The sequence below is a fragment of the Gorilla gorilla genome, chromosome 8 (genome assembly GCF_029281585.2).
Source record: "Gorilla gorilla gorilla isolate KB3781 chromosome 8, NHGRI_mGorGor1-v2.1_pri, whole genome shotgun sequence".
Lineage (NCBI taxonomy): Eukaryota > Metazoa > Chordata > Mammalia > Primates > Hominidae > Gorilla > Gorilla gorilla.
The window spans coordinates 122,767,066-122,791,096 of NC_073232.2; the positions used below are offsets into that span (position 1 = coordinate 122,767,066).

The 24,031-nt window shown below is 50.0% G+C and overlaps 1 protein-coding gene across 1 annotated transcript; it reads left to right on the forward strand.

Moving 5' to 3' along the window:
- Positions 1-4,385: 4,385 nt before the first annotated feature.
- On the forward strand, positions 4,386-18,338 carry DUSP5 (dual specificity phosphatase 5). The gene is made up of 4 exons (XM_004050091.5): positions 4,386-5,010; positions 9,561-9,709; positions 13,756-13,975; positions 16,814-18,338. Exons 1-4 carry the CDS (start codon positions 4,632-4,634, stop codon positions 17,218-17,220), a joined length of 1,155 nt encoding a protein of 384 aa, XP_004050139.4. The 5' UTR covers positions 4,386-4,631; the 3' UTR covers positions 17,221-18,338.
- Positions 18,339-24,031: the final 5,693 nt, after the last annotated feature.

Genomic DNA, 24,031 nt, shown 5'->3' on the forward strand with positions numbered 1-24,031 from the left:
ATTATAACAACAATGATCCAAGACATGAGGGTTAGGACGACTGGTCAAACAAGGGCCAAGAACCCTGAAACACTTCTTGCCCCTCTGAAAATAACTGGTGAGGGGCAAGATTAATGAATAGGACAAGGTCCTGCCTCAGGGACTCACAATATTAATTTAGATTTTGCTTTTTTCCCTGAGCCAATTCTCACCCTCATTCCAAAGTATTTGGGACACAGGCAAGAGATTAGTTGCTCCATTAAGCCCTTCCAGTCTCAGACACTCTCCTCTTCCTCCTAGACCTGTGGCTGATGGACTCCAGGTCCTGAATCTATGGACTGTGCACCCCCAGTTTTCTGTTTCGCCTTTTACCCAGTGTCTAGGGCCCTGATTTGTGCTGTTACCAACTTTTTCCCCAGGTGCCTCCTAAAAAGCGGGCCACTCTCATGTCTCAGCAAGCACTGAATTCCATTCCACCAACACTGATTCAGCCCTCACCATGTGAGGGTGTTGTGAAGGAGACACAGATGGTCAGATAAGGCCCCTAAGTCTAGCCTGGGAGACTGCAGGTTAATGGCAGGACAGATAACACTCACGGACCAGGCTAGGGGGGAAGGGAAGTGAGAACCCCTAGGAGGGTGACAGCTAACAGGCTGGGGGATTAAGGGGTGGCATCCTGAATGTGCGACAGTAGCTCCAGAGCTGTATGAAGGTGGAGAAGGATTGCTTTATAAAGAATGGGGGCGGTGTGGGGAGGGGTGATGAGAAGGAAGGTGAGAAACGTTAGAGGTGGGTTGTGGCCAATTGGCCAGACCGAGGACCTTAGTGTTCACTAAGGAATTTGGATTTTATCAAGACAGTGCGTAGGTGGCATTGAAAATTTTTGAGCAGAGGAGGTGGGCTCTGTGCTTAGACATAAGCTTAAGACCACACTGCAGAGGATGAGAGAGCAAGGAGGGGGCTTTGAGACTGGGATACAGGATGCTAATGTAGGGTCCAGTGGGGATGGGGGATAATGGGGCCCTTTAACTACAGCGATAGGCAGGACCACCTACAGAGTTTGTGGGGCCCAGTGCGAAAGGAAAATGCAGGGTCTCTTGCACAAAATTATTAACAATTTAGTAACAACAGAGCATTAAAACAAGTGGGGGTCCCTTCTAAGTACAGGGCCCCGTTTGGCTGCACAGGTCACATACCTGCAAAGCTGGCCTTGGCCATGGGACAAGACAGGATGAGTCAGATGAGAGCTCTGGGAAGCAGGGTCCCAGGACTTAGTAATCTGTTGGATATGGGATGTGAGGAAGCAATCCAGCTGACAGATGACCCTCCTACACCGGGTGCCAGGCCACCCTTCTGCTTTCCGGGCACCTTCCTTGGTGTGACCAACTCTAGCTTATTAATATGAATAAACTTCACCCACTCCTCCTTTTCCTGCTACCCTCACCCCAGACCTGCTCCTGTAGAGTCCCTATCTAAAGGTTAAAAACTATGGTGTTGGCCGGGCGTGGTGGCTCATGGGTCATACCTGTAATCCCAGCACTTTGGGAGGCCAAGGTGGGCGGAGCACAAGGTCAGGAGTTCAAGACCAGCCCGATGAACATGGTGAAACCCTGTCTCTACTAAAAATACAAAAATTAGCTGGGCGTGGTGGTGCGTGCCTGCAATCCCAGCTACTCAGGAGGTTGAGGCAGAAGAATTGCTTGAACCTGGGAGCCGAGATCATGCCACTGCACTCCCGCCTGGGCGACAGAGCAAGACTCTGTCCTAAAAAAAGAAAAAGAAAAATGCTAACCGGGTGTGGTGGCTCATGTCTGTAATCCCAGCACTTTAGGAGGCTGAGGTGGGAGGATTACTTGAGGCCAGGAGTTTGAGACCACCCTGGCCGACATAGTGAGAACCTATCTTTTTTTTTTTTTTTTTTTTTTGAGACCGAGTTTCGCTTTTGTTGCCCAGGCTGGAGTGCAATGGCGCGATCTCGGCTCACTGCAACCTCTGCCTCCCAGGTTCAAGCGATTCTCCTGCCTCAGCCTCCCGAGTAGCTGAGATTACAGGCATGCGCCACCATGCTCGGCTAATTTTTTTGTATTGTTAGTAGAGACGGGGTTTCTCCATGTTGGTCAGGCTGGTCTCGAACTCCCGTCCTCAGGTGATCCGCCTGCCTCCGCCTCCCAAAGTGCTAGGATTACAGGCGTGAGCCACCGCGCCCGGCCCGAGAACCTATCTAAAAAAAAAAAAAATCCGGAAACAAAAAAATCTTTGGTGTCAGTCTCCAGTTCTCTCTCCCCATCTCACCCCTCCCAGCATCTCACTTCCTCAATGTGCTCCCATTCCTATGGCCTCCCCATAGCTGCTGTCACTGCCAAGTTCTGGCAAGTCCATATCAGCTCATGTCTAGATTACCCATGAAATCCTCCCATCCATCCCCCCGGCTCCGGACCCCACCCCCACTCTCAAATAAAGCACCGATCCCGCACAGAGCCGCCTCAGCGATGTTCCCAACTGCTATCCGGATCTTGTCACCTCGTTGGGGACTGCCCGGCCAAAGACTAAGACCCAAATGACTCAAAACAGCACAAGGCCCTCTGTTGCCTGACCCTGCTTAATCTGCTAATAAATACCAGAAGGGCCTTAGTCTCCCACATACCTCCAGTACGCACCATGCTGGGTTTTGCGTTTTTTGTTTTCTTTACCCCAAGCAGTTTCCTCTGCCTGGAATCTCCCCTCCTGCTTCGCAGCCTGGCTTACAATTCATTCCTCGGAGTTGGCCTCAGCTCTCGTCTCCTCGGGAGGCCTTCTCCAGCCCACGCCCCACCGTGCCACACCCCTGCTGGGCGCTCTTCCCCACGGACTACAGGCCTTCCCCTTCCCTCTGGGCTGGGGGCAGCTGGGGCTGAGTATAATAAGTCTTACTCACGTTGGTGCCGCCAGCCCCAAAACAAAGCCTGGCTGGCCCACGTGGGTGCTCCGCGTACGTGTGTGGCTCTAGGCGGAGATGCCGGGGGTGGAAAGAGCCAGTAACAGAAACAGAACGTGCTGGAGGAAAAGCAGCCTGCAGGGAAAGCTGGCACAGATAACCACAAAAAGAAAGAAGGTCCCCGCATCACGTCTTCACCAAGACCCCACTGGCAAGGCGAGGACAGCGCCTTTGGGTGAATGCATCTGTGACCCAGAGGCAATGCCGGCTGTCCTGGTGTCTGATTTGATTGCATCTGATTTCAGAATTTGACCTCTGCTTCCTTCTGAAAACCTCATTCCCTTATGTCAGTTGTCAACAAGCCCTTGTCTAGTGCGGGCAGACTGTTTTCCATCAAGCAGTCCCAGCCAGGCTAACAATAAAATGGTTGGCAGTGAGCTTGGGGGCAGAAACCTGTTTCCATCCATGTGTCCCCGAAGCTAGCAAAGCCCTGGCACACGGCTGACCCTCAATAAATGCTTGCTGAATGGGTGAATTGTGTCTGCTTCCCCAGGAATAGGGGTGGGAGGCCTGAAGCCCCTGGGGACCGGTGGGGGCAGACAGCCTGAGATTAAACTTGATCCATAGATAATCCCCCAAATCCAGAAGCCACCTGGACAACAGTTGGCTGAACTGAGCTCCATCGTGGGATACATGCTGATGGTACTGCTAAGTTCACCAAGGGTCTCCCCGAGACCAGAAAACAGCTCCTCAAAATACAACTTATTATTCTAATCATTATTGGAGAGTGACAGAGAAAAGAGCGTCAATCCTTTGAGGGCAGAATCCATTTAGGGAGATTAAATGGCTTTTCTCACCGCCGACCCCCAACCCCCGTTTTTACTTTTACAAACTTTATTATGAAAAATATCAAACATACAGAAAAGTGGAGAAAACAGTATAACGAATCCGGCCACCCATCACCCAGCCTCAGCGATGACCAACCCGCGCCCGACCTCGCCAGTCATCTATACCCCACCCCTCGAGGCAAATCTCCGACGTCCTCTCCTTACACGCGCAGACCTCGGTAGCGACGGGAATCCGTTCCGGACTCCTCTGGGGCCCTGGCCGGCTCCCTCGGCCCTGCTCAGCGCGGCGCGGGCGGGTTCTCAGCCCACGTCCGTGAAGCTGAAGGCCGGATCGTGCGGCGCTGCCCCGCCCCCCACGGCGCTTCCTCCTCGGTCCGCACCGCGCGGGTCACCGCGGCCCCGGAGCGCCTCGGACACTCGGCCGGCAGCCGCGGGTGATGCGCGAGTGAGTCCCTCAGCGAAGCGCGGAGGAGAGAACGAGGAGGCGCCTTCCACTTCCTCTCGCTCTAACGCCGGCGCCCGCCCCGCGCGTCCCCCGCCCCCGCTGCCCCGCCCCCGGCAGGGCGTGGCCACGGCCCGAGGGGCGGGGAAACACCCATATTTGGCCTTATATGGGCAGCCGCGTCACGGACCGCACTCATTCACATAAAACGCTGCGCGGCCGGCGGAATCCCCGGCTTTTAGGGCGGCGAGCGGCCGGGCTGGGTATCGAGCGAGCGGGGCGGGAACGCGGAGTTGCGCCGCCGCTCGGGCGCCGGGCTCCGTCGCGGCCGCAGCCCCGCGGGTCGCCCTCCCGTGCCTCGCCCGCGGACACCCTGGCCGTGGACACCCTGGCCGTGGGCACCCGCGGGGCGCGCGGCGCGGGGCCGCTGGCCGGCGGCGGCGGCGGCATGAAGGTCACGTCGCTCGACGGGCGCCAGCTGCGCAAGATGCTCCGCAAGGAGACGGCGGCGCGCTGCGTGGTGCTCGACTGCCGGCCCTATCTGGCCTTCGCTGCCTCGAACGTGCGCGGCTCGCTCAACGTCAACCTCAACTCGGTGGTGCTGCGGCGGGCCCGGGGCGGCGCGGTGTCGGCGCGCTACGTGCTGCCCGACGAGGCGGCGCGCGCGCGGCTCCTGCAGGAGGGCGGCGGCGGCGTCGCGGCCGTGGTGGTGCTGGACCAGGGCAGCCGCCACTGGCAGAAGCTGCGAGAGGAGAGCGCCGCGCGTGTCGTGCTCACCTCGCTGCTCGCTTGCCTGCCCGCCGGCCCGCGGGTCTACTTCCTCAAAGGTGAGCGCTCGGGGTCCCTGCCACGCTCGCCCCTCCGGCGCCCCCGGGTCCCCTCCCTGCGCCGGGGCGCCCTCCTACACCCTGGGACCGGGAGAGTCACCACCTGCCGGAGTCTGCACCCTGGGGCTTGTTGTGCGCTTGGGAGGGCACTGCAAATGTCAGCACTCAGAGCTCCCCCTCTTCCCCACCCGCGTTCCTCGAAAGCGCCCGGCAGCGGGTCTGCCCGCTGGGCTGGGTGGAGTTGGTTATGCTGCGGGGGCTGCTGCTGCTTAGTTTGGGGGCCGTCGGCTCGTGCTGGGCACGAGCCCCCTTTCCAGACGCGAGCTTCGCCGCTGTCGCTGGGGTCAGGGCTCGGGGCCTTCCTGATAGACTGATCCGGCGGGATCAGCAGGTCGCGATCCTCTCCCCCCTGGTGTGGCGCCGTGGTGCCCCCCTTCCTCCCGCCTAGCCAGCTGTGTCTTCACCGACCCCTCTTGCCTTTTTGACCTGGCGAGTCCCTTCCCTTTCCATTTCATTTTATTGCTTTTTATTGTTTCCCTCCGGCCTCTTCTCCCCTCCTAGGTCTTTTCTCTAGCTCAGTTTGGAGCTCACATCCTTTCCACCCTTTTCACCTACTCTCTCCTCCGCCCCAGGATTATCCCTGGGACCCATCCTGAGCTGAGCCTACAGCCAGCCAGCCGCGAAATAGAGGTGTGCGGGGGCAGGGTGGTGTGGAGATTCTGCGGCCTTTGATTTGACACCTCCCGGAGCTACCGCCACAGGCCTGCCCATTTCACCTGCCGGGAAGATAACTTTGGCTTCTGGTGGTGGGTGGGTGATTGACTCTCAAAATCCAAAGCATTGGTTTTTTCTGGGTTACTTCCTATGACTGCTCCTGCTTTGTGTTTGAGTCCTTTGTAACCTCAAATGACACCCGGGGAGACCTGACCCACATGTAGAGATGAGGGCTTAGCCCCAGCAGGGCCCCAAGGCCGTGCCAGCCCTGGCGCGGACACCTTGGGATGTAACAGTGATGGGGATCAGAGCTCGGTGCAGAGAGCCGGCGCCGAGTTAGGAGCCTGTTTTAAAGCCATGTAACTTGAGTTTCACACAGTCCGGGCCAGGAAGATTCTGGAGACAGTTCCCCTCTCTGCTAGCACCTCCTGCTGACTGGTCCCCTGTTGATTTCCTGTTGGAGAGATAACAGAGGTAGATGGTAATCGTCCTTCTTCTAACAGCCTAGCCCCCAGGGGATAGAGGGTTGGCCTTCTGGCTCTGCAGAGGTTTCGGCGTGCCTCCTGATTTCTTTCTCTTCCTAATATGGTTTTTATCTCCTGTGGTTTGGAGAAGTTTCTGCCTCAGTAGTATGAAAGAGGTTCCAGGAGACCCTCCCTGGTCCCCCCTCTCCTCCCCATGCTTCTCTAAGTTGGCCCTGCTGACAGTTTAGAAGTTGTCGCCACAAAGTAGGCAGCTCTGTAGACTCACATCTCAGGAAAGCTGTGTTAAAATGTTTTTTAAAAGAAGGGAACATATACACAGGTACAAATTTGAACAGCATGAAGGCCCTGTGATGAGAGGCGGGTCTTCTGCATATCTTAGAAGCCAGTTCCACTCCCCAGAGACAGTCGTCAACTATTTCTTGTTTACCTTTAGATAATTTTTCGTAAGTATCTTAGAAATAGATTGATTTTGTATAGTCCCTGTCCTGCCTCTTGTATCTATCTAGATCTTGGAGACTTGTCCATATCTGATCATACATGTGTGTTTCACATTGAACCGGTCTCCTGTAATGACCATTAGGTTGCGTCCCGCCTCACTGCTCCAAGCAATGCGGTAGATGTCCTTCTCCATGTGCTCTTGCGTGTGCTGTGCCTTTCAGTAAATCATGAGAATTGCCAGGTCAAGAATTACATGCATTTTAAGTTTCAGTAGAAACTGCTTCATGCCTACCCTTATAACACTACTAAACTTCAAATTGTTGCCAGAGAAAATTTTTATTTCTTTACGTAATTCATGTGTAGATAGGAGTTCAGGTTTTAATCTGGTGGCATCTCAGATCTTGGCGGGGGCAATGCCTTTTGACACTTTCCATAATCCCCTGTCTCCCAAACAACCACTAAAATGAAATGGTGATGACTGAATTGCGTGGTCAGTGCTTATTTATATATAGTTTCTGTGCTCTCTCTGTTCCCTGGTAATGTGGTGGTGATTGAAAGCAGACTCACTCCAAAAGAAGTAGCTCTAAGAATTGCCATGGCTTTTGCCACTCGAGTGAGGCACCAGCGAGGAATGTTCTGTCTCTCCACACCTCTGATGGGAGTGGGTGAAAGACTGAGACCATTTAATCTGGAGGATTCCTCTGAATCCCAGCTTGAAGAGGCAGGACCCTGTTTATCTGTCCCTCAACTAAATTTTGTCAACAGCATGCAGGATCCAGCCCACACCCGAACCTCTTATCTGAACTGATAGCCAACTCTGAAGTAATATATTTAAAGCCAAAAGATGGGGTAGCCTGAAGATTCCTATGTCCCCAACCTTCGTCCTGAAGTTTGGGAGGGCCCAGGTCATTCTGAACTCCAAATTCCCATCCAAATCCTTGTTTGTCTCCTGGAACCCATAATGTCGAGGTCCAGGCACGGGAAGTGATCAGGTGGTTTACTGACTAGGGATGCCTCTTCCAAGGAAGCTGTGGGTCATTGTGAGCCTGCGTCATTCTCTCTTGACTGCTGGAAGGGAAGGGGCCCAGGGGCTATGGCAGAGCATGGGAAGCTAAGCTGCCTATAGCACCATCTTGCACCTCTGCCGTGGCCTCCCGTTGTGGTGGGGAGCATGGTCATTGAGGAGGACCAGGAGCTCATGGGCAGGCGCAATGGGCTGCTCGTGAGGTGACCACAGGGGAGATCTGGGTGTACTAAGTGGGGGCGGGGCAGTTCCAGCGAGCTGAGAGGAAGCAGTAATGGCAAGATGACTCATTCTAGGAATTGGCTGCAGCTTCTGGGAGGGAGTTGGAGACTGCCTTGTAATCCATTAACCATTTGTCTACTGCAGGGCTTTAAAAGAGCCAGCATCACAACACCCAAAGTCAGAAAAGAAAAAGGGGGTTCTTTGGAAAATTCATGGTCTCAGAATGCATGTTTAATGGATTTGACTCCCGGTGAATTCTCTGGGCCAGAAAAAGACAAGTGGGCTTTCTGGAGGCCCTAGGAAATGTCTCAGGTTGCTCTCTGGGTTACCAGCAAAGGAGTTTCCCAAGCAAGGCTGGCCTGTTGCACCTGGCAGCCCTCGGCATTCTGAGGGTTCCAAGGCCACCTTTTCATTCGGTTCTTCCCCACTGAAATGGGCCCAAGAAGGCTTACTTATATTTGCAAGTCTCCGTGACTTGCTCAGAGGGTCGTTTTTACCTTATTATATCCATTTGGAGAGGTGTAAATGTAATATTAAGGATTCTGAGAGTCCCACATGCCGTAAGTTGACTTATTGATTGGGAGGGGGGGTGCAGGAGGAGTAGGAGAGAAGTAAGAAAAGTGGGGATAAGAAGATAGGGTGGGCCGGGCGCGGTGGCTCACGCCTGTAATCCCAGCACTTTGGGAGGCCGAGGCGGGCGGATCACGAGGTCAGGAGATCGAGACCATCCTGGCTAACACGGTGAAACCCCGTCTCTACTAAAAATACAAAAAATTAGCCGGGCGTGGTAGTGGGCGCCTGTAGTCCCAGCTACTCGGGAGGCTGAGGCAGGAGAATGGCGTGAACCCGGGAGGTGGAGCTTGCAGTGAGCCGAGATCGCGCCACTGCACTCCAGCCTGGGCGACAAAGCAAGACTCCGTCTCAAAAAAAAAAAAAAAAAAAAAAAAAAAAAAAAAAAAAAAAAGAAGATAGGGTGGTCATGAAGGGGACAGAGACAGTTTTTGCTCATGAGGGCTGAGAATTAAATTCAGAAGTCTTTATTCTTTCAGTTGATTTAGAAGGTAATTAACTGGATTGATGACTCCAAATTGGACCTAGAAAGGATTGTCAGCAGTGTTCTTAGCACCTTGGGAGTGAGAAGCAGTGAGGCTGTTTTACTGCCCTGAGTTGAAATGAAACCTCGTATCAGCCCCCATTTCCTTATAAATGGAGGAGGTTCCAGCTAGAATCCTGCTTAGAGCAGATGGGCTGGGGAAGAAGCCACTTCAGGAGCCTGTCTTCTCGCCAATTAATGAAATTTTGGGTAATCACACCTTCCTTTTAGATAAACAAGAGAGAAAATAGCCTTTGTTTTCTGGAGGGATTTGGTTAATATTTGCCAGATGCTAGACACTTTCTTTCACAGTTTAATCTGCTTCTGATAGACACAAAAAGTTAATCATTGCCTCTGAAAGAGTTCTTTTTAGAGGTTTGTATGTGTGTACAGCCCCTTTCTATTCTAAATCTGTTTGCTGGTTTTGCTCAATTTTTAATGACCAGAATCTGTACTGGCTTATTTTTTTTCTTAACTGTGTAACACTCAGAGTATTGATTAACTATGGGTATTTTCTGACAGCGTGAGAAATTGATGCTTACCATCTGTCTCACCTTTTTGTTTGTTTTTGTAGGGGGTTATGAGACTTTCTACTCGGAATATCCCGAGTGTTGCGTGGATGTAAAACCCATTTCACAAGAGAAGATTGAGAGTGAGAGAAACCTCATCAGCCAGTGTGGAAAACCAGTGGTAAATGTCAGCTACAGGCCAGCTTATGACCAGGTAGGTGATGTGATGGGGAAGAGGTATCCTGAGTGGTATTCTGGGCTCCTGTCTCCCTTCCTTCCTCAGCACCTGACTGTTCTCTCCCCACTCAGCAATGATGGTTAGTTCTTTTGTGGATCAGGGTGTTGGCAAAATCCCCTGGCTTTAGGGAGCTTCTGTTGCTTGCCAGCTTGAGCTTCCATCCAAGAGTAAATGGGCTTCCTTCCAGCAAACAAGCTGACAAGAGCAAACCAGCCACAGGATGCTTGGCAGCTTCTGGGGAAAAGGGGAAGTGAAAGATACATTATTGTCATCTGGCTTTGGAGGTTCAGAGAAGCTTTGAAATACTGGTCTAGGTTTCCCTGAAGACATTTCAGAGTTGACTTTCAGGCTTCCTGTGTTGCTTTTCTTTGTAATTGTCCATGCTCTGCAGTTTCTGCAAACCATCCCGGTACCTGTCAAGGTGTGTCTTGTTGGTATGTTTAACTGAAACTGGTGTTGGTGGGGGTGCTACAGAGAAAGTCCTGTTTGGGTGGCTAAGTAGGCTCCTCTAAGGGGTTCTTATGCTTACAATTCCACAGATAACTGAAACCAGAGGAAATCAAAAGATACTAGAGGGCTTCATGTTTCTGTAAACTAGTGAGTTTTTGTTTTTCTTCTAAAAATGAGTGCTTTGTGATAACTCATTAAAGGGAAAAATAAAGTGGAAGGGGGTTACGTAGCACCATCCAGGAAGATGAAAAAGCAGGTGAGAATCCAAATCTGGCAGAAACCAGAGATCAAAACCTAACCATTTTACGGAAGGGAAAAGAAGTGTTCTGTGACAAGTGAGATGATTGATTTTGCAGAGTCCTGCAGCTGGTTCAAGGCAGCATCAGGCTCAGAACCCCTTTCTCTCAGCTCCCTGTTCTGATTATTTCAGGACCTTGTTCTGTTTTCCACATGGCCTCTAATCTAGACACCTGACCTGGTGGGAGTAACCTTTCAGACTTTTCACATAAACCAAGAACATACCCAAATCATAAGAAGAAAGATTGCTAGATGCTAAAATGCCAGCTCCCTGCCATGAACAAAACCCTGTCCCTGGGGATAAACTTCGAAGTAAAGCCAGATGACCTTTTCTTGAACGGGCTCCTTGGTCAGGAATCCTATTAGCTTGTCCAGATGCCAGGGTTAGGATTTTGTTTGTTTTCCTTTAATAAACATCCTTACAGTATATGACGAGCCCGTGGCTTTCAAGCTGTGGACATCTGGCCTAGCTAGATTTCTACTTTTGTTTGTTTGTTTGGGTTGTGTTTTCCCCCCATTTCTCAGAAAGTGAAAGAGAAATAAGAATTGGCAGAATGTTGCGAAAGCACGGCACATCTTTGGCCAAGTGAGGGGTGAGAAAGCCCTGATGTGTCTTCAAGATTCATCTGGGGAACCCCCTAATGCTACTTCTTAGAAATGCTTCTGCATTTAGAGCAGCCAGATGAGGTTGTGTTAACTTTTGGGGTTTCTGAAGGCCTTTGGCTTCTTCCTCTTGGTCTAAACAGAAGTTCAAAAAGGGAAAGAAATGTAGTTTCAGGGGTGTGTTGGGCTGAGCTCCAAAAGAAACTGGATAGGATCCCAGGTCTGGTGTATCAGCAATTTCCAGGCACTCAGGAGAGGAAGAGATCTTGAGTCAACCATCCAGCCTGCTCCTTAAAGGGCGAGCCTGTTAGTGTCCATTGGTGGGGACCCATAAGTCATCAGTGGCCACGTGAATCTGGACTTGGAACTCTGACTCCTTTCCAAAGAACTTTGTACCACCTCTGCTGTTTTCCTGGTTTCTAGCTGGTGGGGATGCTGTGCCCAGGGAGTGGGTCCAACTCAGGTCAGGACTAGACCTGCTTGGATTGCCTAAAAACCTGTGTCTTCCCCATGGAGAGAAGCCATGTTCTGTTCATTCTTCAATCTCTATGACAGTGGCAGCTATGTAACGTGCCAGGTTTTAATGCATTCATTATCCCATTTACACCTTACCAATTATCCAGAGAGGATAGGTATTATCCCCAGTTTAGAGACAAAGGGTCGTCGGTTAAAGAAGCTATCCAAGATCACATCAGGTAGTAAGCATGGAGCTCTGGAACTTAACCAAGAGCTCCGCTGTCTGACGCCCAAGCCCAAGTTGTTAACCACTGCACCACTTTGCCACCAGGAAGGCTGCTCTGTACGCATGGAAGTTTGGGAGGTTTCGAGGAGGTGATGCAGATGGACATTTTATCTCTAGAGGAAGAGAGGAAAGAGGGAATTTTTTCCTTCCTGTCTTTACCTGAAATACTTACTTTCTCATATCGATCACTATTGAAATGGAGTCAGACAAGGCCTTGCATCTCATGCCACGCGATCAGTTTTGGGTTTCAGCCCAGCTCTACCACTGACTAGCTCTGACTTGGACAAGTTATTAAATGCATCTGAGCCTCAAGTTGCCCATCCGTAAAATGGGAATAATGTTACCTACCTCACAGATTTTGTGAAATTGGTATGATGTAGGCACATCTGAGGGGTTAAGCCCCCAGAGGCCAGCCATAGTAGATGCTGATAAAAATACCAGTTGTTATTACCGTATGTAAAATCTTGTGTAATTTTCTTTCAGGTGACTGAACTGGCCTTTGCTTAAACACTTGACTTCTCAGGAAACAAAAAGCTAACGCCGGGTGTGGGGTAAACTGAGAATTGCCTGTGGCTGGCCCCTGTCCCACGCACCCTTCCCTGTTAGGGATCTGGCTGAGAGTTTCCAGTCCGTTCTTATTCCAGAGCAGGAAATGGAAACACAGGAAGCAGATGGTTGGCATGGGAAAGGCTCCCAAAGACACAGCCACTGTCACCCAGCCCCTTGTTTCCCTCTCAGTCTCTAAGGGCTCCCATTTTTCCAACCATCACTAGCTTTTCTGCCACCTTTAGAGCCCTGTAAATGCTGTGACTGCCAGAGTCTAACCAGCGGTTCATTTTAGTTTTGCCTCAAGGTGGATGGTCTCTGGTTCCCCCTTGACTAGAAATCTGGGGTGTGGGTAGCCTCCCAAAAGGATGGCTCTGTAAGCGGGTCTCACCAGCACCTTCAACAAAACCCCGTGTGAAGAAGGTCAGAGGCGGGGAAGCCCCTCTGCTTGTGGCCTGACAACATTTTTTATCTAAAGATTCTGAGTAGGTAGTGGTTATTTTCATTTCTAAAAAGCATACTTTTTTGTGGAGGTGGAGGTGCATTTTAACATCTCTAAAACCTGGGTGCATCTTAGGATCAACAGTGTCTTAGGTTTGATGAAATACACTATATAGGCTAGGCTTGGTAGCTCATGCCTATAATCCCAGCACTTCAGGAGGCTGAGGTAGGAAGATCGCTTGAGGCCAGGAGTTGAAGACCATTCTGGGCAACATAGCAAGAACTCATCTCTACCAAAAAAATTATAAAATTAGCCAGGCATGGTGGTACATACCTGTAGTCCCAGCTACTTGGGAGACTGAGACGGTAGGATCTCTTCAGCGTAGATCATAGCTACAGTGAGCTATGATTGTGCCGCTGCACTGCAGCCTGGGTGACTTTCCAAAAAGGAAAAAAAAAATACACTATGTAAAATGTCAAGGCTGTAAAGGAGGACACACACCATGTTGAGTCCTGGTCCATTTTATCTGTAAAGAAAGCAAGACTGTCCCAAGGCATAGGAGATTGCCCTGGTACTCTCAGGGCAGCTGTAACTTCAACACAGGCCCGTCAGTTTTTCCCATGTTACCACATGGCTTCTCATCCTTGTCAGCGCAGGAAGGCTGTCTGCATATCCTACCTCCTGGATATGTGCAAAAAAGTGAACTCTTTGCTGTGTGGATTTTGCTGTCATTGAGTCACAAGGCAGTCACATAAGGTAGAGAGTTGGCCAGGATGGAGATACAACCACACTTGGTTGAACTGCCCTGGCTCTGAACTCCACGTGGAAACCAGAAAGGGAACCACCCATCTTAAGAAACAAATAGGTCGGAGTTGTTTTTTCCTCTCTCAAATGAACAAGCTAATCCAATATTTCCTGATTGTCCTTTGTCCCTGCTTCCAGGGTGGCCCAGTTGAAATCCTTCCCTTCCTCTACCTTGGAAGTGCCTACCATGCATCCAAGTGCGAGTTCCTCGCCAACCTGCACATCACAGCCCTGCTGAATGTCTCCCGACGGACCTCCGAGGCCTGCACGACCCACCTGCACTACAAATGGATCCCTGTGGAAGACAGCCACACGGCTGACATTAGCTCCCACTTTCAAGAAGCAATAGACTTCATTGGTAGGTTTAGCCATTCCCCTTCAGTTATTTTGGGAGCCCCTTTGGGGCATGTGTTCTTGACTTTTGATGCCCTGAAGGAAGCTACCTTCACTGAAAGAAAAGTGTCTTGTATATACCGCTGCTAAGAGTTGGAGCCAACATGGGATGCAGCTACCAAAAAGGTGGAAGGGAGGATTTAAGTTGCTATGAATAGGAGCTTTAATTTGCAAGATAAATGAATTAATATAATTTTATGGCAGTACTCACTGTCGATCTTGTTATTGTTTCTAGCTGGGCAGGAGCTGAGTGCATCCCTGCGTAATGCTCCACACAAGGAAAGCAGGGGGAAGAACCTCCCTAACTGTGCTTGTACGTAGGTTGGGTTTATTTTTAAAAGCAAACAGAAGGATTCAGAGAGCACTACTTACGCACTGAGCCCCAAGGGTCCCCAGCAGCTTTCCATACTCTTGGTGAACGGCTTGGGGTAATTTGTTTTGCATTTTCAGCTAATTTTGGATTAAAGATAGCACTTGACTCAAGCTCCATGCTGTATGCACAGAAAAGTTGGCATCTTTTGCCTGCTTTCTGCATTCTTGTTAGGCAGTTATTTATTCCATTGCGTAGACCTGAAAACCGAGGCCTTGGCCTCTGGTCCCTCTGCCAGGAAAGGGCTGTGGCCTTAGGGTTTCCAGGTCCTCTGTGTTGCCTGGATTGTTCTCCCATTTGGCATCTTTTCCTCCCCCATCCATCTTCCTAGGAGGCTGGCCTGACTTTTTTCTGTTTCAAATTTGCAAGTACCAGTCTCTAACCTTGTGGTCATGCCCCGCTTTCCAGCTCCCATCTTCCTCTTTAACATACGTAGTTGCTGAAACTGACGCGTGATTTTCCTGTATCTTGTTCCGAGGGATGTTGGCGGAGGAAAGGCAGGTGTTAGCACAGCAATAATTACTTAGTGCAGGTAGCAATTAAAGGTCCCCCTTGGGCCACATAGTGGCCCTCTGTTCACCACACAATTTCTGCTCCCCAGGAAACCCTGACGAGAAACTCGTCAGAGGCAAAAGGCCGAGCCTGTCCTGCTTGTCCCCTGAGCCTCTGGGCTGAGATGATTCCTTTGGAGCTTGAAAGGCAGCCAAATGATGGGTTCAGGGTGGGAAACCCTTGACTTGTTCTCCCTGTCCCTGGGAATGCCTTGCCCTTCTCAGCCTGTTATTTAATTACCTGGGTAGCTACTTCATGAGGTCATGAAACACACCCTCATCCAGTTCTCAGAACCCTCCCTCCCCATGCTGTGTGTGTATTGTGTCTGTGTACGCACAATCCACAAACCCACAGCAGTTTGAAAGCACAGGATGCTTTTTCTCCGATTGCTTGCCCTGCTAATGGAAGGAGAGACTGGGTCTCCCCAGTGAGCCATGTGCTGAATATACGCTGAGCCCTTCCAAGGGAAGAGGGCCATGTGGAAGGCAGGCTCCGAGGTGTCGAGTGGGCTCCAGAGGCAATACACTCTGGATGGACCCTTTGCATTCTTGGATGTGGCACTAGGCCAGTTAAAAGCTAAACTTTGAAGGAGGCCAACAGAGGAGCGAAGGGAAATAGGAGCCCGACTCTGTAATTCTAGGGACTTGGGGGTCTCCCCTTTGAACTAATTTAAAGAGACTGTTTTGTTGTTTCTTTTGAGTCAGACTGAATTGGAGGACACCCCTATTGAACTGCTTTGGGGTATGCTGTGGGGTTTTTGTTCAGATGGGGAAACTCTAGGATTCCTCCCTGATGCCTCAGAAATTTTATCTTTTAGATCTTGCAGATTGATTTGCATACTTTGACCTTGGGGCAGGGAAGTGGAGGGTGGTAAGGGGAATGACTTTTTGTTTTGGCCCTTCAAAATCGTAAATGTTTTTGCGTATTGTAGCCTGCGTAGTGCCAGCTACATCTAACTTCCTGTGATGTAATTGTTTCCTCACTAGCAAGAGAGGGAATTGGAAAGACTGTATTTTTTGTGGATTTGATGTGTACGTATCTTTAACCTTTCACCCCTTCCCATTTTTAATAGTTGTAGCTGGTTTTCTGGGGGCAGGGGCTGGGAGGTAGAGCAGGAAGGGAGGCATCCTCCCCTTTTTGTCATATTGAGCTAAAGAATGCTAACTGATGGTGGTAGCTTTATAGCAGCGACTCCCATTGTTGAGCAAGATGGAATTTGTGAAAGCCATTTATATCCTCCGTCTAGTAGGCGTCACTTAGCCAGGGCTATAATTAGTGGCCATGCGCTATTTATTGTGTGTTTGGTGGTGAGAACCCTGGGAGCTGAGCCAAGCATCCTGCCCTGGCACAGCCGGACAGGGTGCCCAGAGAGACCGGAAGGCCTCTACCAGGATCGGGGTTAGGTTGTTACCCTTAGAATCAGACCTGGAGAGACAAGAGTTGCTTCTCCAAGTCAGTCTTTGAGCCTGGGATGCTCTCCTTAGAAAAATGTATGTGCCCAATAAAAATGTGCACAATTTCAAGGATTTTCCAATGCCCTCTTGGAACCATCAGTGGAACCTAGGTTAAGATGGCATCCCCAGGAAGGGACTGCTCCAGGTCCGTCGCCTCCGGAGGCAGAATCTGCAAGTATCCGGGGAACTGTAAAGCTGCTGTAAGGAATATAAAGGTCCTACTTGGGGATAGTCTTTGCTGGGACCCCAAAAGCTCTGTCCTCACCAGTGGGGATTAAAGACTGGCAGAAGTGTAGCGTAGGGCCGTGGCTCTTAGGCAGGCACAACAGTTTCATATCTAGGTTACTCCAGTGTTTGATTCTTGTGTTTTGCCATTGCCCTTAGATTCTAATCCCAACTCACTCCCACCATCTTTTCTTCCTTCCAGACTGTGTCAGGGAAAAGGGAGGCAAGGTCCTGGTCCACTGTGAGGCTGGGATCTCCCGTTCACCCACCATCTGCATGGCTTACCTTATGAAGACCAATCAGTTCCGCCTGAAGGAGGCCTTCGATTACATCAAGCAGAGGAGGAGCATGGTCTCGCCCAACTTTGGCTTCATGGGCCAGCTCCTGCAGTACGAATCTGAGATCCTGCCCTCCACGCCCAATCCCCAGCCTCCCTCCTGCCAAGGGGAGGCAGCAGGCTCTTCACTGATAGGCCATTTGCAGACACTGAGCCCTGACATGCAGGGTGCCTACTGCACATTCCCTGCCTCGGTGCTGGCACCGGTGCCTACCCACTCAACAGTCTCAGAGCTCAGCAGAAGCCCTGTGGCAACGGCCACATCCTGCTAAAACTGGGATGGAGGAATCAGCCCAGCCCCAAGAGCAACTGTGATTTTTGGTTTTAAGACTCATGGACATTTCATACCTGTGCAATACTGAAGACCTCATTCTGTCATGCTGCCCCAGTGAGATAGTGAGTGGTCACCAGGCTTGCAAATGAACTTCAGACGGACCTCAGGGTAGGTTATCGGGACTGAAGGAAGGCCAAGCCATTAAGGGAGCACAGCATGTGCTGACTACTGTACTTCCAGACCCCTGCCCTCTTGGGACTGCCCAGTCCTTGCACCTCAGAGTTCGCCTTTTCATTTCAAGCATAAGGCAATAAATACCTGCAGCAACGTGGGAGAAAGAAGTTGCTGGACCAGGAGAAAAGGCAGTTACGAAGCCAATTCATTTTGAAGGAAGCACAATTTCCACCTTATTTTTTGAACTTTGGCAGTTTCAATGTCTGTCTCTTTTGCTTCAGGGCATAAGCTGATCACCGTCTAGTTGGGAAAGTAACCCTACAGGGTTTGTAGGGACATGATCAGCATCCTGATTTGAACCCTGAAATGTTGTGTAGATACCCTCTTGGGTCCAATGAGGCAGTTGGTTGAAGTAGCAAGATATTGGCTTTTCTGGATTTTTTTTGCCATGGGTTCTTCACTGACCTTGGACTTTGGCATGATTCTTAGTCATACTTGAACTTGTCTCATTCCACCTCTTCTCAGAGCAACTCTTCCTTTGTGAAAAGAGTTCTTCAGATCATAGACCAAAAAAGTCATACCTTCGAGGTGGTAGCAGTAGATTCCAGGAGGAAAAGGGTACTTGCTAGGTATCCTGGGTCAGTGGTGTTGAAAACTGGTTTCCTCAGCTTCCTGTCCTTCTGTGTGCTTATGTCTCTTGTGACAATTGTTTTCCTCCCTGCCCCTGGAGGTTGTCTTCAAGCTGTGGACTTCTGGGATTTGCAGATTTTGCAATGTGGTACTACTTTTTTTTTCTTTTTGTCTGTTAGTTATTTCTCCAGGGGAAAAGGCAATAATTTTCTAAGACCCGTGTGAATGTGAAGAAAAGCAGTATGTTACTGGTTGTTGTTGTTGTTCTTGTTTTTTATAGTGTAAAATAAAAATAGTAAAAGGAGAAAAGCACTTCTTCATGTTGTTGGTGAATTGGCATAAGGTAGGAATACCCTTGGGTGGGGACCCAGCCTGCTTCATTGGGATTTATTTGTAAATGAACAACAGGGTGATGGTGGTGGAGGTGCAGCTATAGGCATGACGATACAGAATGTTGCTTTCCAACTGAGGGGTTTCCCTAAGCTAACCGGCAAGAGAATTCCTTAGTGCAGGCCTCATAGGGAGGTGGTGAGAGTATCTGCCCACTCAGGGCCCTTCACTGCCATCGCACTAGGCAAAGAGCTCTACTTGAACCTCAGATTCCTCACCTGTGAAGAGTGAGCTGAGTTAGATGATCCCAAGAGTCCCTTAAAGCATAAGGCCCTTGGTTCCAGTAAGCCTGAGTGCCAAGCTTGTGGCCAGCTTCCTGCCTCCAGTGCCTGGCATATGGCAGACTCAGAAAAGGCTGGGTAAGTGGCCAAGGGATGGAGAAGTGAATGAGGTGAAAGTTTGCCCTGCCAGCCTGCCTGACCCCCTCTTTCCACTCTTGCAACTGATTCTAGATAATTCCCCAGGAGTTCCAAGGTAAATCCCTCAATGAGTAGGTTTAAATCCAAGGCTGAATCGACTTGCTTTGTGAGTAACTTCCTCTGCGTAGGTGAAGGAAGGAAGGGGCAGTTGTCAGCTTCTCCCCATGATTGGCTCTGCCTGGGCTCCAGCCTAACTCCTGGGGCCTGTTCCTAATCTGAGGGAACAGGGAGCTGGTTGGGGTTTATGCCATCCCAGTCAGCTGATAAATAACAGGGATTCCAGCCATACTTCTCAATGCTGGAGGGTCCAAAGGGTGTCCAGTTCTCCCGACATGCATTGTGTCAACAAATAGCAAGATGGTGGCGGAGCACAGGCAGCCCAGCTCTCTAAATTCCTCACCTCAAAGGCTTTGTGTGAGGTCTTTCTCTCCACCTGTCTTTCCTTTCCCCAACTCTGTTCAGAGGTTCCTTGGAAAGTCCACAGATGAGACGGTCACCCAGGGTTAGGATGCTGAATTTCTTTCAGCCCACTCCCCTCATCTGTGTAACCAAACAGCTTCCACAGTGAAGAGCACTAGACCAGATGGTGAAGTTGTGGGTTCTAGCCCTTGCCCTTCCCCCAGCTCTCCAGTGGTTTGGAGCTAATCTCCAACCTCTGTGGACTAGATTTCTCCAGGGCTCTATCTAGCTGGTGCCTAATCCCTCATGGTGTCCCATCTCTGAGCCTCTGACCAGCCTTGGAGTGTGTCCCTGAAGCCTGCCCATTGTGTGGGCCTATGCAGGTGCTGAGTGGCTAAAGGAACCTTGGGTAGGGAGAGCCAGGGAGTAGGAAGCTGGATGCAGGCTGGGGTGATGTGCTAAGCTCAGCCCACTTGCTGACATTTGCTTTATTTCATTAAAGTCTTTCTCTGAAGGGTGAGTAAGTCCTCTAAATCAGGCATATGAGGATTGCTCATCGGCGGGTGAGTCACTGGAGGGTAAGCCAAGTGAAGCCCCACAGCTGGGGATGGCTCTAGAACCCTCACTCCACTTAATAGTCTCTTCATTAATTACATCTCCATTCTTGCCAAGACCGACTCTACACTGGCTTCCAGTGCCAGATGGGGAATTCAAGCTGATGGCATTTAAATCCTTCATCCCCAGGTTTTGAGAAACACCTCTGTCGGTCTCCAAGCATCATCGCACATAGAGATGTGTTCAGGAGAAGAAAGATGTTAGTTCTCTCTTTCCCAGCTGTACCTGTAGGAAGCCCCCTCAGATCCACCCTAGCTAATGAGCTAGGCCTGATGGGGCAGGAGTTGTGTGAGCAGTCTCTAACCAGGATCCAGTGTGCTGGCAGGAGTCCTGGGTACTGTGGATCTTCACTGTGTGAGGCCCTCAGGAAAGTGCCTCACCAATTTCAATACTCTGAACAGCTCTATCTCTTTGAGTTACTGGTAGTTCTTCTGAACACCATAAAGCTCATGACTGCTCCTGTTTCCCTTCCTTGCTAAGGCCACCAGGCAGCTCAGAACTAAACTCTTAGCCCACTTCTGGCAGTTTTGTAGGAACTTAACATGAATTTTGGGTGTTGATTCCACCGTTTAAAGTTTCCCATCTTTATTTTTCTTTTACTTCCATTTCCTCATCATTCTTAAAAAGAACAGCAAAACTTTTACACCCTCTTTAAATAGACTCCAATACATTTATGGAATGAAATAGGGTATAAATATATAGAGAGTAGCCTGTGCATCCTCAGTGTTACTATTGTTCAACTCACTCTGAAGGGTTCATCCATAAGACTGGGTTCCTTTACCTTTTCAGTGAGTCTGCCAAGTCCTGTATTACTTCTGAAATAGATTCTGTACAGAGCCCAAACCTCATAGCTGGGGCCCTGGATCCTTGCCTCAGAATCAGTAGGACTGCCCTATACTTTCAGCCTTGTATTCTGCTGCCGGTACCATTCTATGGAGAGTGTTGGCGCTGATGGACGGATGCTCAAAGCTACAGCGCAGGCCCTCCTGACCCCTAACCACTGGATGGGATGGAGGGGACTCCCATGCTTAGATAACCATCACCCTTCCATCCACTTGACAACCCCTCCTAGAACCTGGAACTCAGGGGAAAACAGCCAAACAGCCATATGGCCCCACCTTCATGGGTCCATGAGTACTGATGACTGTTCACTGGCTTTCTGTCCCTGCCTGGAGCCGACCTCCTTAGTCGGACCAATGTCGTTAGCCCCACACAATCCCCTTCTCCAGCTCCCCTCTTCTAGGCTCTAGCTTCATCTTCTATCTGTGGTTCAGCACAACCTCGTACCCAAGCTCCTCAGATTTGCCAGCCTGTGGTTATGGCTGTGTTACTGTGCCAGCAATCCACACCCTACTCAGCCCATCCCTTAGCCTCTCTTGCATTGTTCATTAACTTTTTTTTTTTTTTTTTTTTTTTTTTTAGAGGGAGTCTTGCCCTGTCGCCCAGGCTGGAGCACAGTGGCGCCATCTCAGCTCACTGCAACCTCCACCTCCTGGGTTCAAGCAATTCTCCTGCCTCAGCCTCCCAAGTAGCTGGGATTACAGGCATGTGCCACCATGCCTGGCTAATTTTTGTATTTTTAGTAGAGACAGGGTTTCTCCATGTTGGCCAGGCTGGTTTTAAACTCCTGACCTCAGGTGATACACCCGCCTTGGCCTTCCAAAGTGCTGGAATTACAGGTGTGAGCCACCACGCCTGGCCGTTCGTTAACTTTTTTATGAATACCCCACCTCCACCTCCCACCTCAGAGTTCAAAAAGAAATGAGCTCTTATTGAGCCCTAGTCTTTTCTGGGCTATTTGGTTAGCATCAGAAATGTTTATAAAGCACCTACTGTGTGCCACAGACCAACCTAGGCACACAGGCATCATGTCTGATTCTCATCACAGCCTTGTATAATTTTTTTTTTGTCTCGCTCTGTCACACAGGCTGAAGTGCAGTGGCACTATCTCGGCTCACTGCAGCCTCTGCCTCCTGGATTCAAGCAATTATCTGCCTCAGCCTCCCGAGTAGCTGGGATTACAGGCGCCCACCACCACACCCAGCTAATTTTTGTATTTTTAGTAGAGACAAGGTTTTACCATGTTGGCCAGGCTGGTCTTGAACTCCTGACCTTGTGATCCACCCGCCTCAGCCTCCCAAAGTGCTGGGATTACAGGCGTGAGCCACCACGCCTGCCTATAAATGTTTTTATATCTCATTTGTACAGATGCACAAACTGAACCTCAGAAATATTAAGTAACTTGCCCAAAGTCACACAGTTAGCAAAAGGTAGAGCTCGAATGAAGCTATTTCACTGATCTTGTACCCCTCTGAACACCTGGGGTATATAATAGGTACTTCTGTCCATTGGGCTTTTGTTTGCAAGGAAGTCTCCTCAGTCTACATTAAGGAAAAGTGTTTGTGGATAAATGCAAATAGCACTGAATCCCCCGTTACACTCCATTCCAGCCACATTGGCTTTCTGACAATCCCTTAAACATGCCAACCTCCCTCCTGCCTCAGGACCTTTGCACATGCTGGTCCCTCTGACTGGAATCTTTCTCCTATAAATTCCCCCTCCAACCGATTAACTCATACTGGTTTTTCGCCTCTCAGTTCAAAATTCACCTTCCCAGGAAAGCCCTCCCAGACTAGGTCAGATGTCCCTATTGGCTCTCTCATAGTCTTCTATATCTTCATATTTCATCAAAGTTTAAAAATTTTTCATTCCTCTGTGATTATTTTATTAACATCATCTCCTTCAGACTAGAAGCACCGGGAGAACAGAGATTACATTGCATTTCAAGAGTAACCAAGCACAGGGTCTGACTTATCCTAGGTATTCAATGAGTACTGGTTGAGTGAAGGAGTGAAGAAGTGACAAACAGAATGAAACGCTGGTCAGAAGCAGAAGCTGTTCTCTCCGTTTCTCTCAGAGCCCCTATGACCCTCCAAACGTGAGTTCCTTTATCCTGGGCCTATTTGCCAGTTCCTCCCCAATCCTGGAGGAAGCAGATTCCCAGCCTTAGCTAATTACTGCTACCTTATTGGTCAGAGGCCATGGTACCCCCTCACCTCGTTGGTCACTGGTCAGCCTACGGCTGGGCTGCCCTTGGGTCAGATGCCCACCCTGGGATCAATCGGTTTCCTCTAAGTTCAGAGACCTGCCTCGCTCAGACTCTGAGACTTGAGCGTTCCATAAGAAGTCCCCAGAAAACTGCCATGAAGAAAAACCCTGCCGAACACTTGAGCCCAGGAGGTTGAGGCTGCAGTGAACCATGATCACACCACTGCACTCTAACCTGGGCGATAGAGCGAGGCCTTGTCTCAAAATAAATAATAAAACAACCCTTCCCTGCTTGCCCCAAAGTGAGCAATTGTGGTAACTAAATTTTATTTTGTTTTCTTTTTTTATTTTTTATGTATTTATTTTTGAGATGGAGTCCTGCTCTGTCATCGAGGCTGGAGTGCAGTGGCACAATCTTGGCTGACTGCAGCCTCCGCCTCCCAGGTTCAGGTGATTCTCATGCCTCAGCCTCCCGAGTAGCTGGGATTACAGGCGTGTAGCACCATGCCTGGCCTTTTTTTTTTTTTTTTCGGTATTTTTAGTAGAGACGAGGTTTCACCATGTTAGCCAGTCTGGTCTCGAACTCCCGACCTCAAGTGATACACCTGCCTTGGCCTCCCAAAGTGCTGGGATTACAGGTGTAAGCCACTGTGCCCGGCCATGGTAACTGAAATTTAAATCCTGGTTCATTTGTACTAGTAGGTCCGATCCCTTCCCACTATTCCATCACCCATCCCCAGTACACACCCGTTCACTTACGAAGTTTACAGAAACCAAGAAGCCACCAAACAGGGGCTTAAAGCAGGCCCTTGAAGTATCTGTGCATTTTTCATTCTGGGCTTCTTCCAGAGGTGAGGAGAAAATGTATTGCTTAAAAGGAACTAACCTCCCAAATGGTGAAGCCTCAAGTATGTCACCATGGTAGAAAGATGAAAAACTATCCCCACAAGGAAACAACAGTGGACTTAGAATCAGGAAGCATGGCTTCTGGTGCCAGACATGAGGGAACCCTACTGTCTGGGACCCACAAGGGAAGCTGCTCCCAAAGGCAACCTGTATGTACGTGAGTGTAAGTGTGAAGGTTGTAGAAGGAGGAGGGGGAGCCAGGAGCAGGTCCTGTAATGCCCTAGAGTT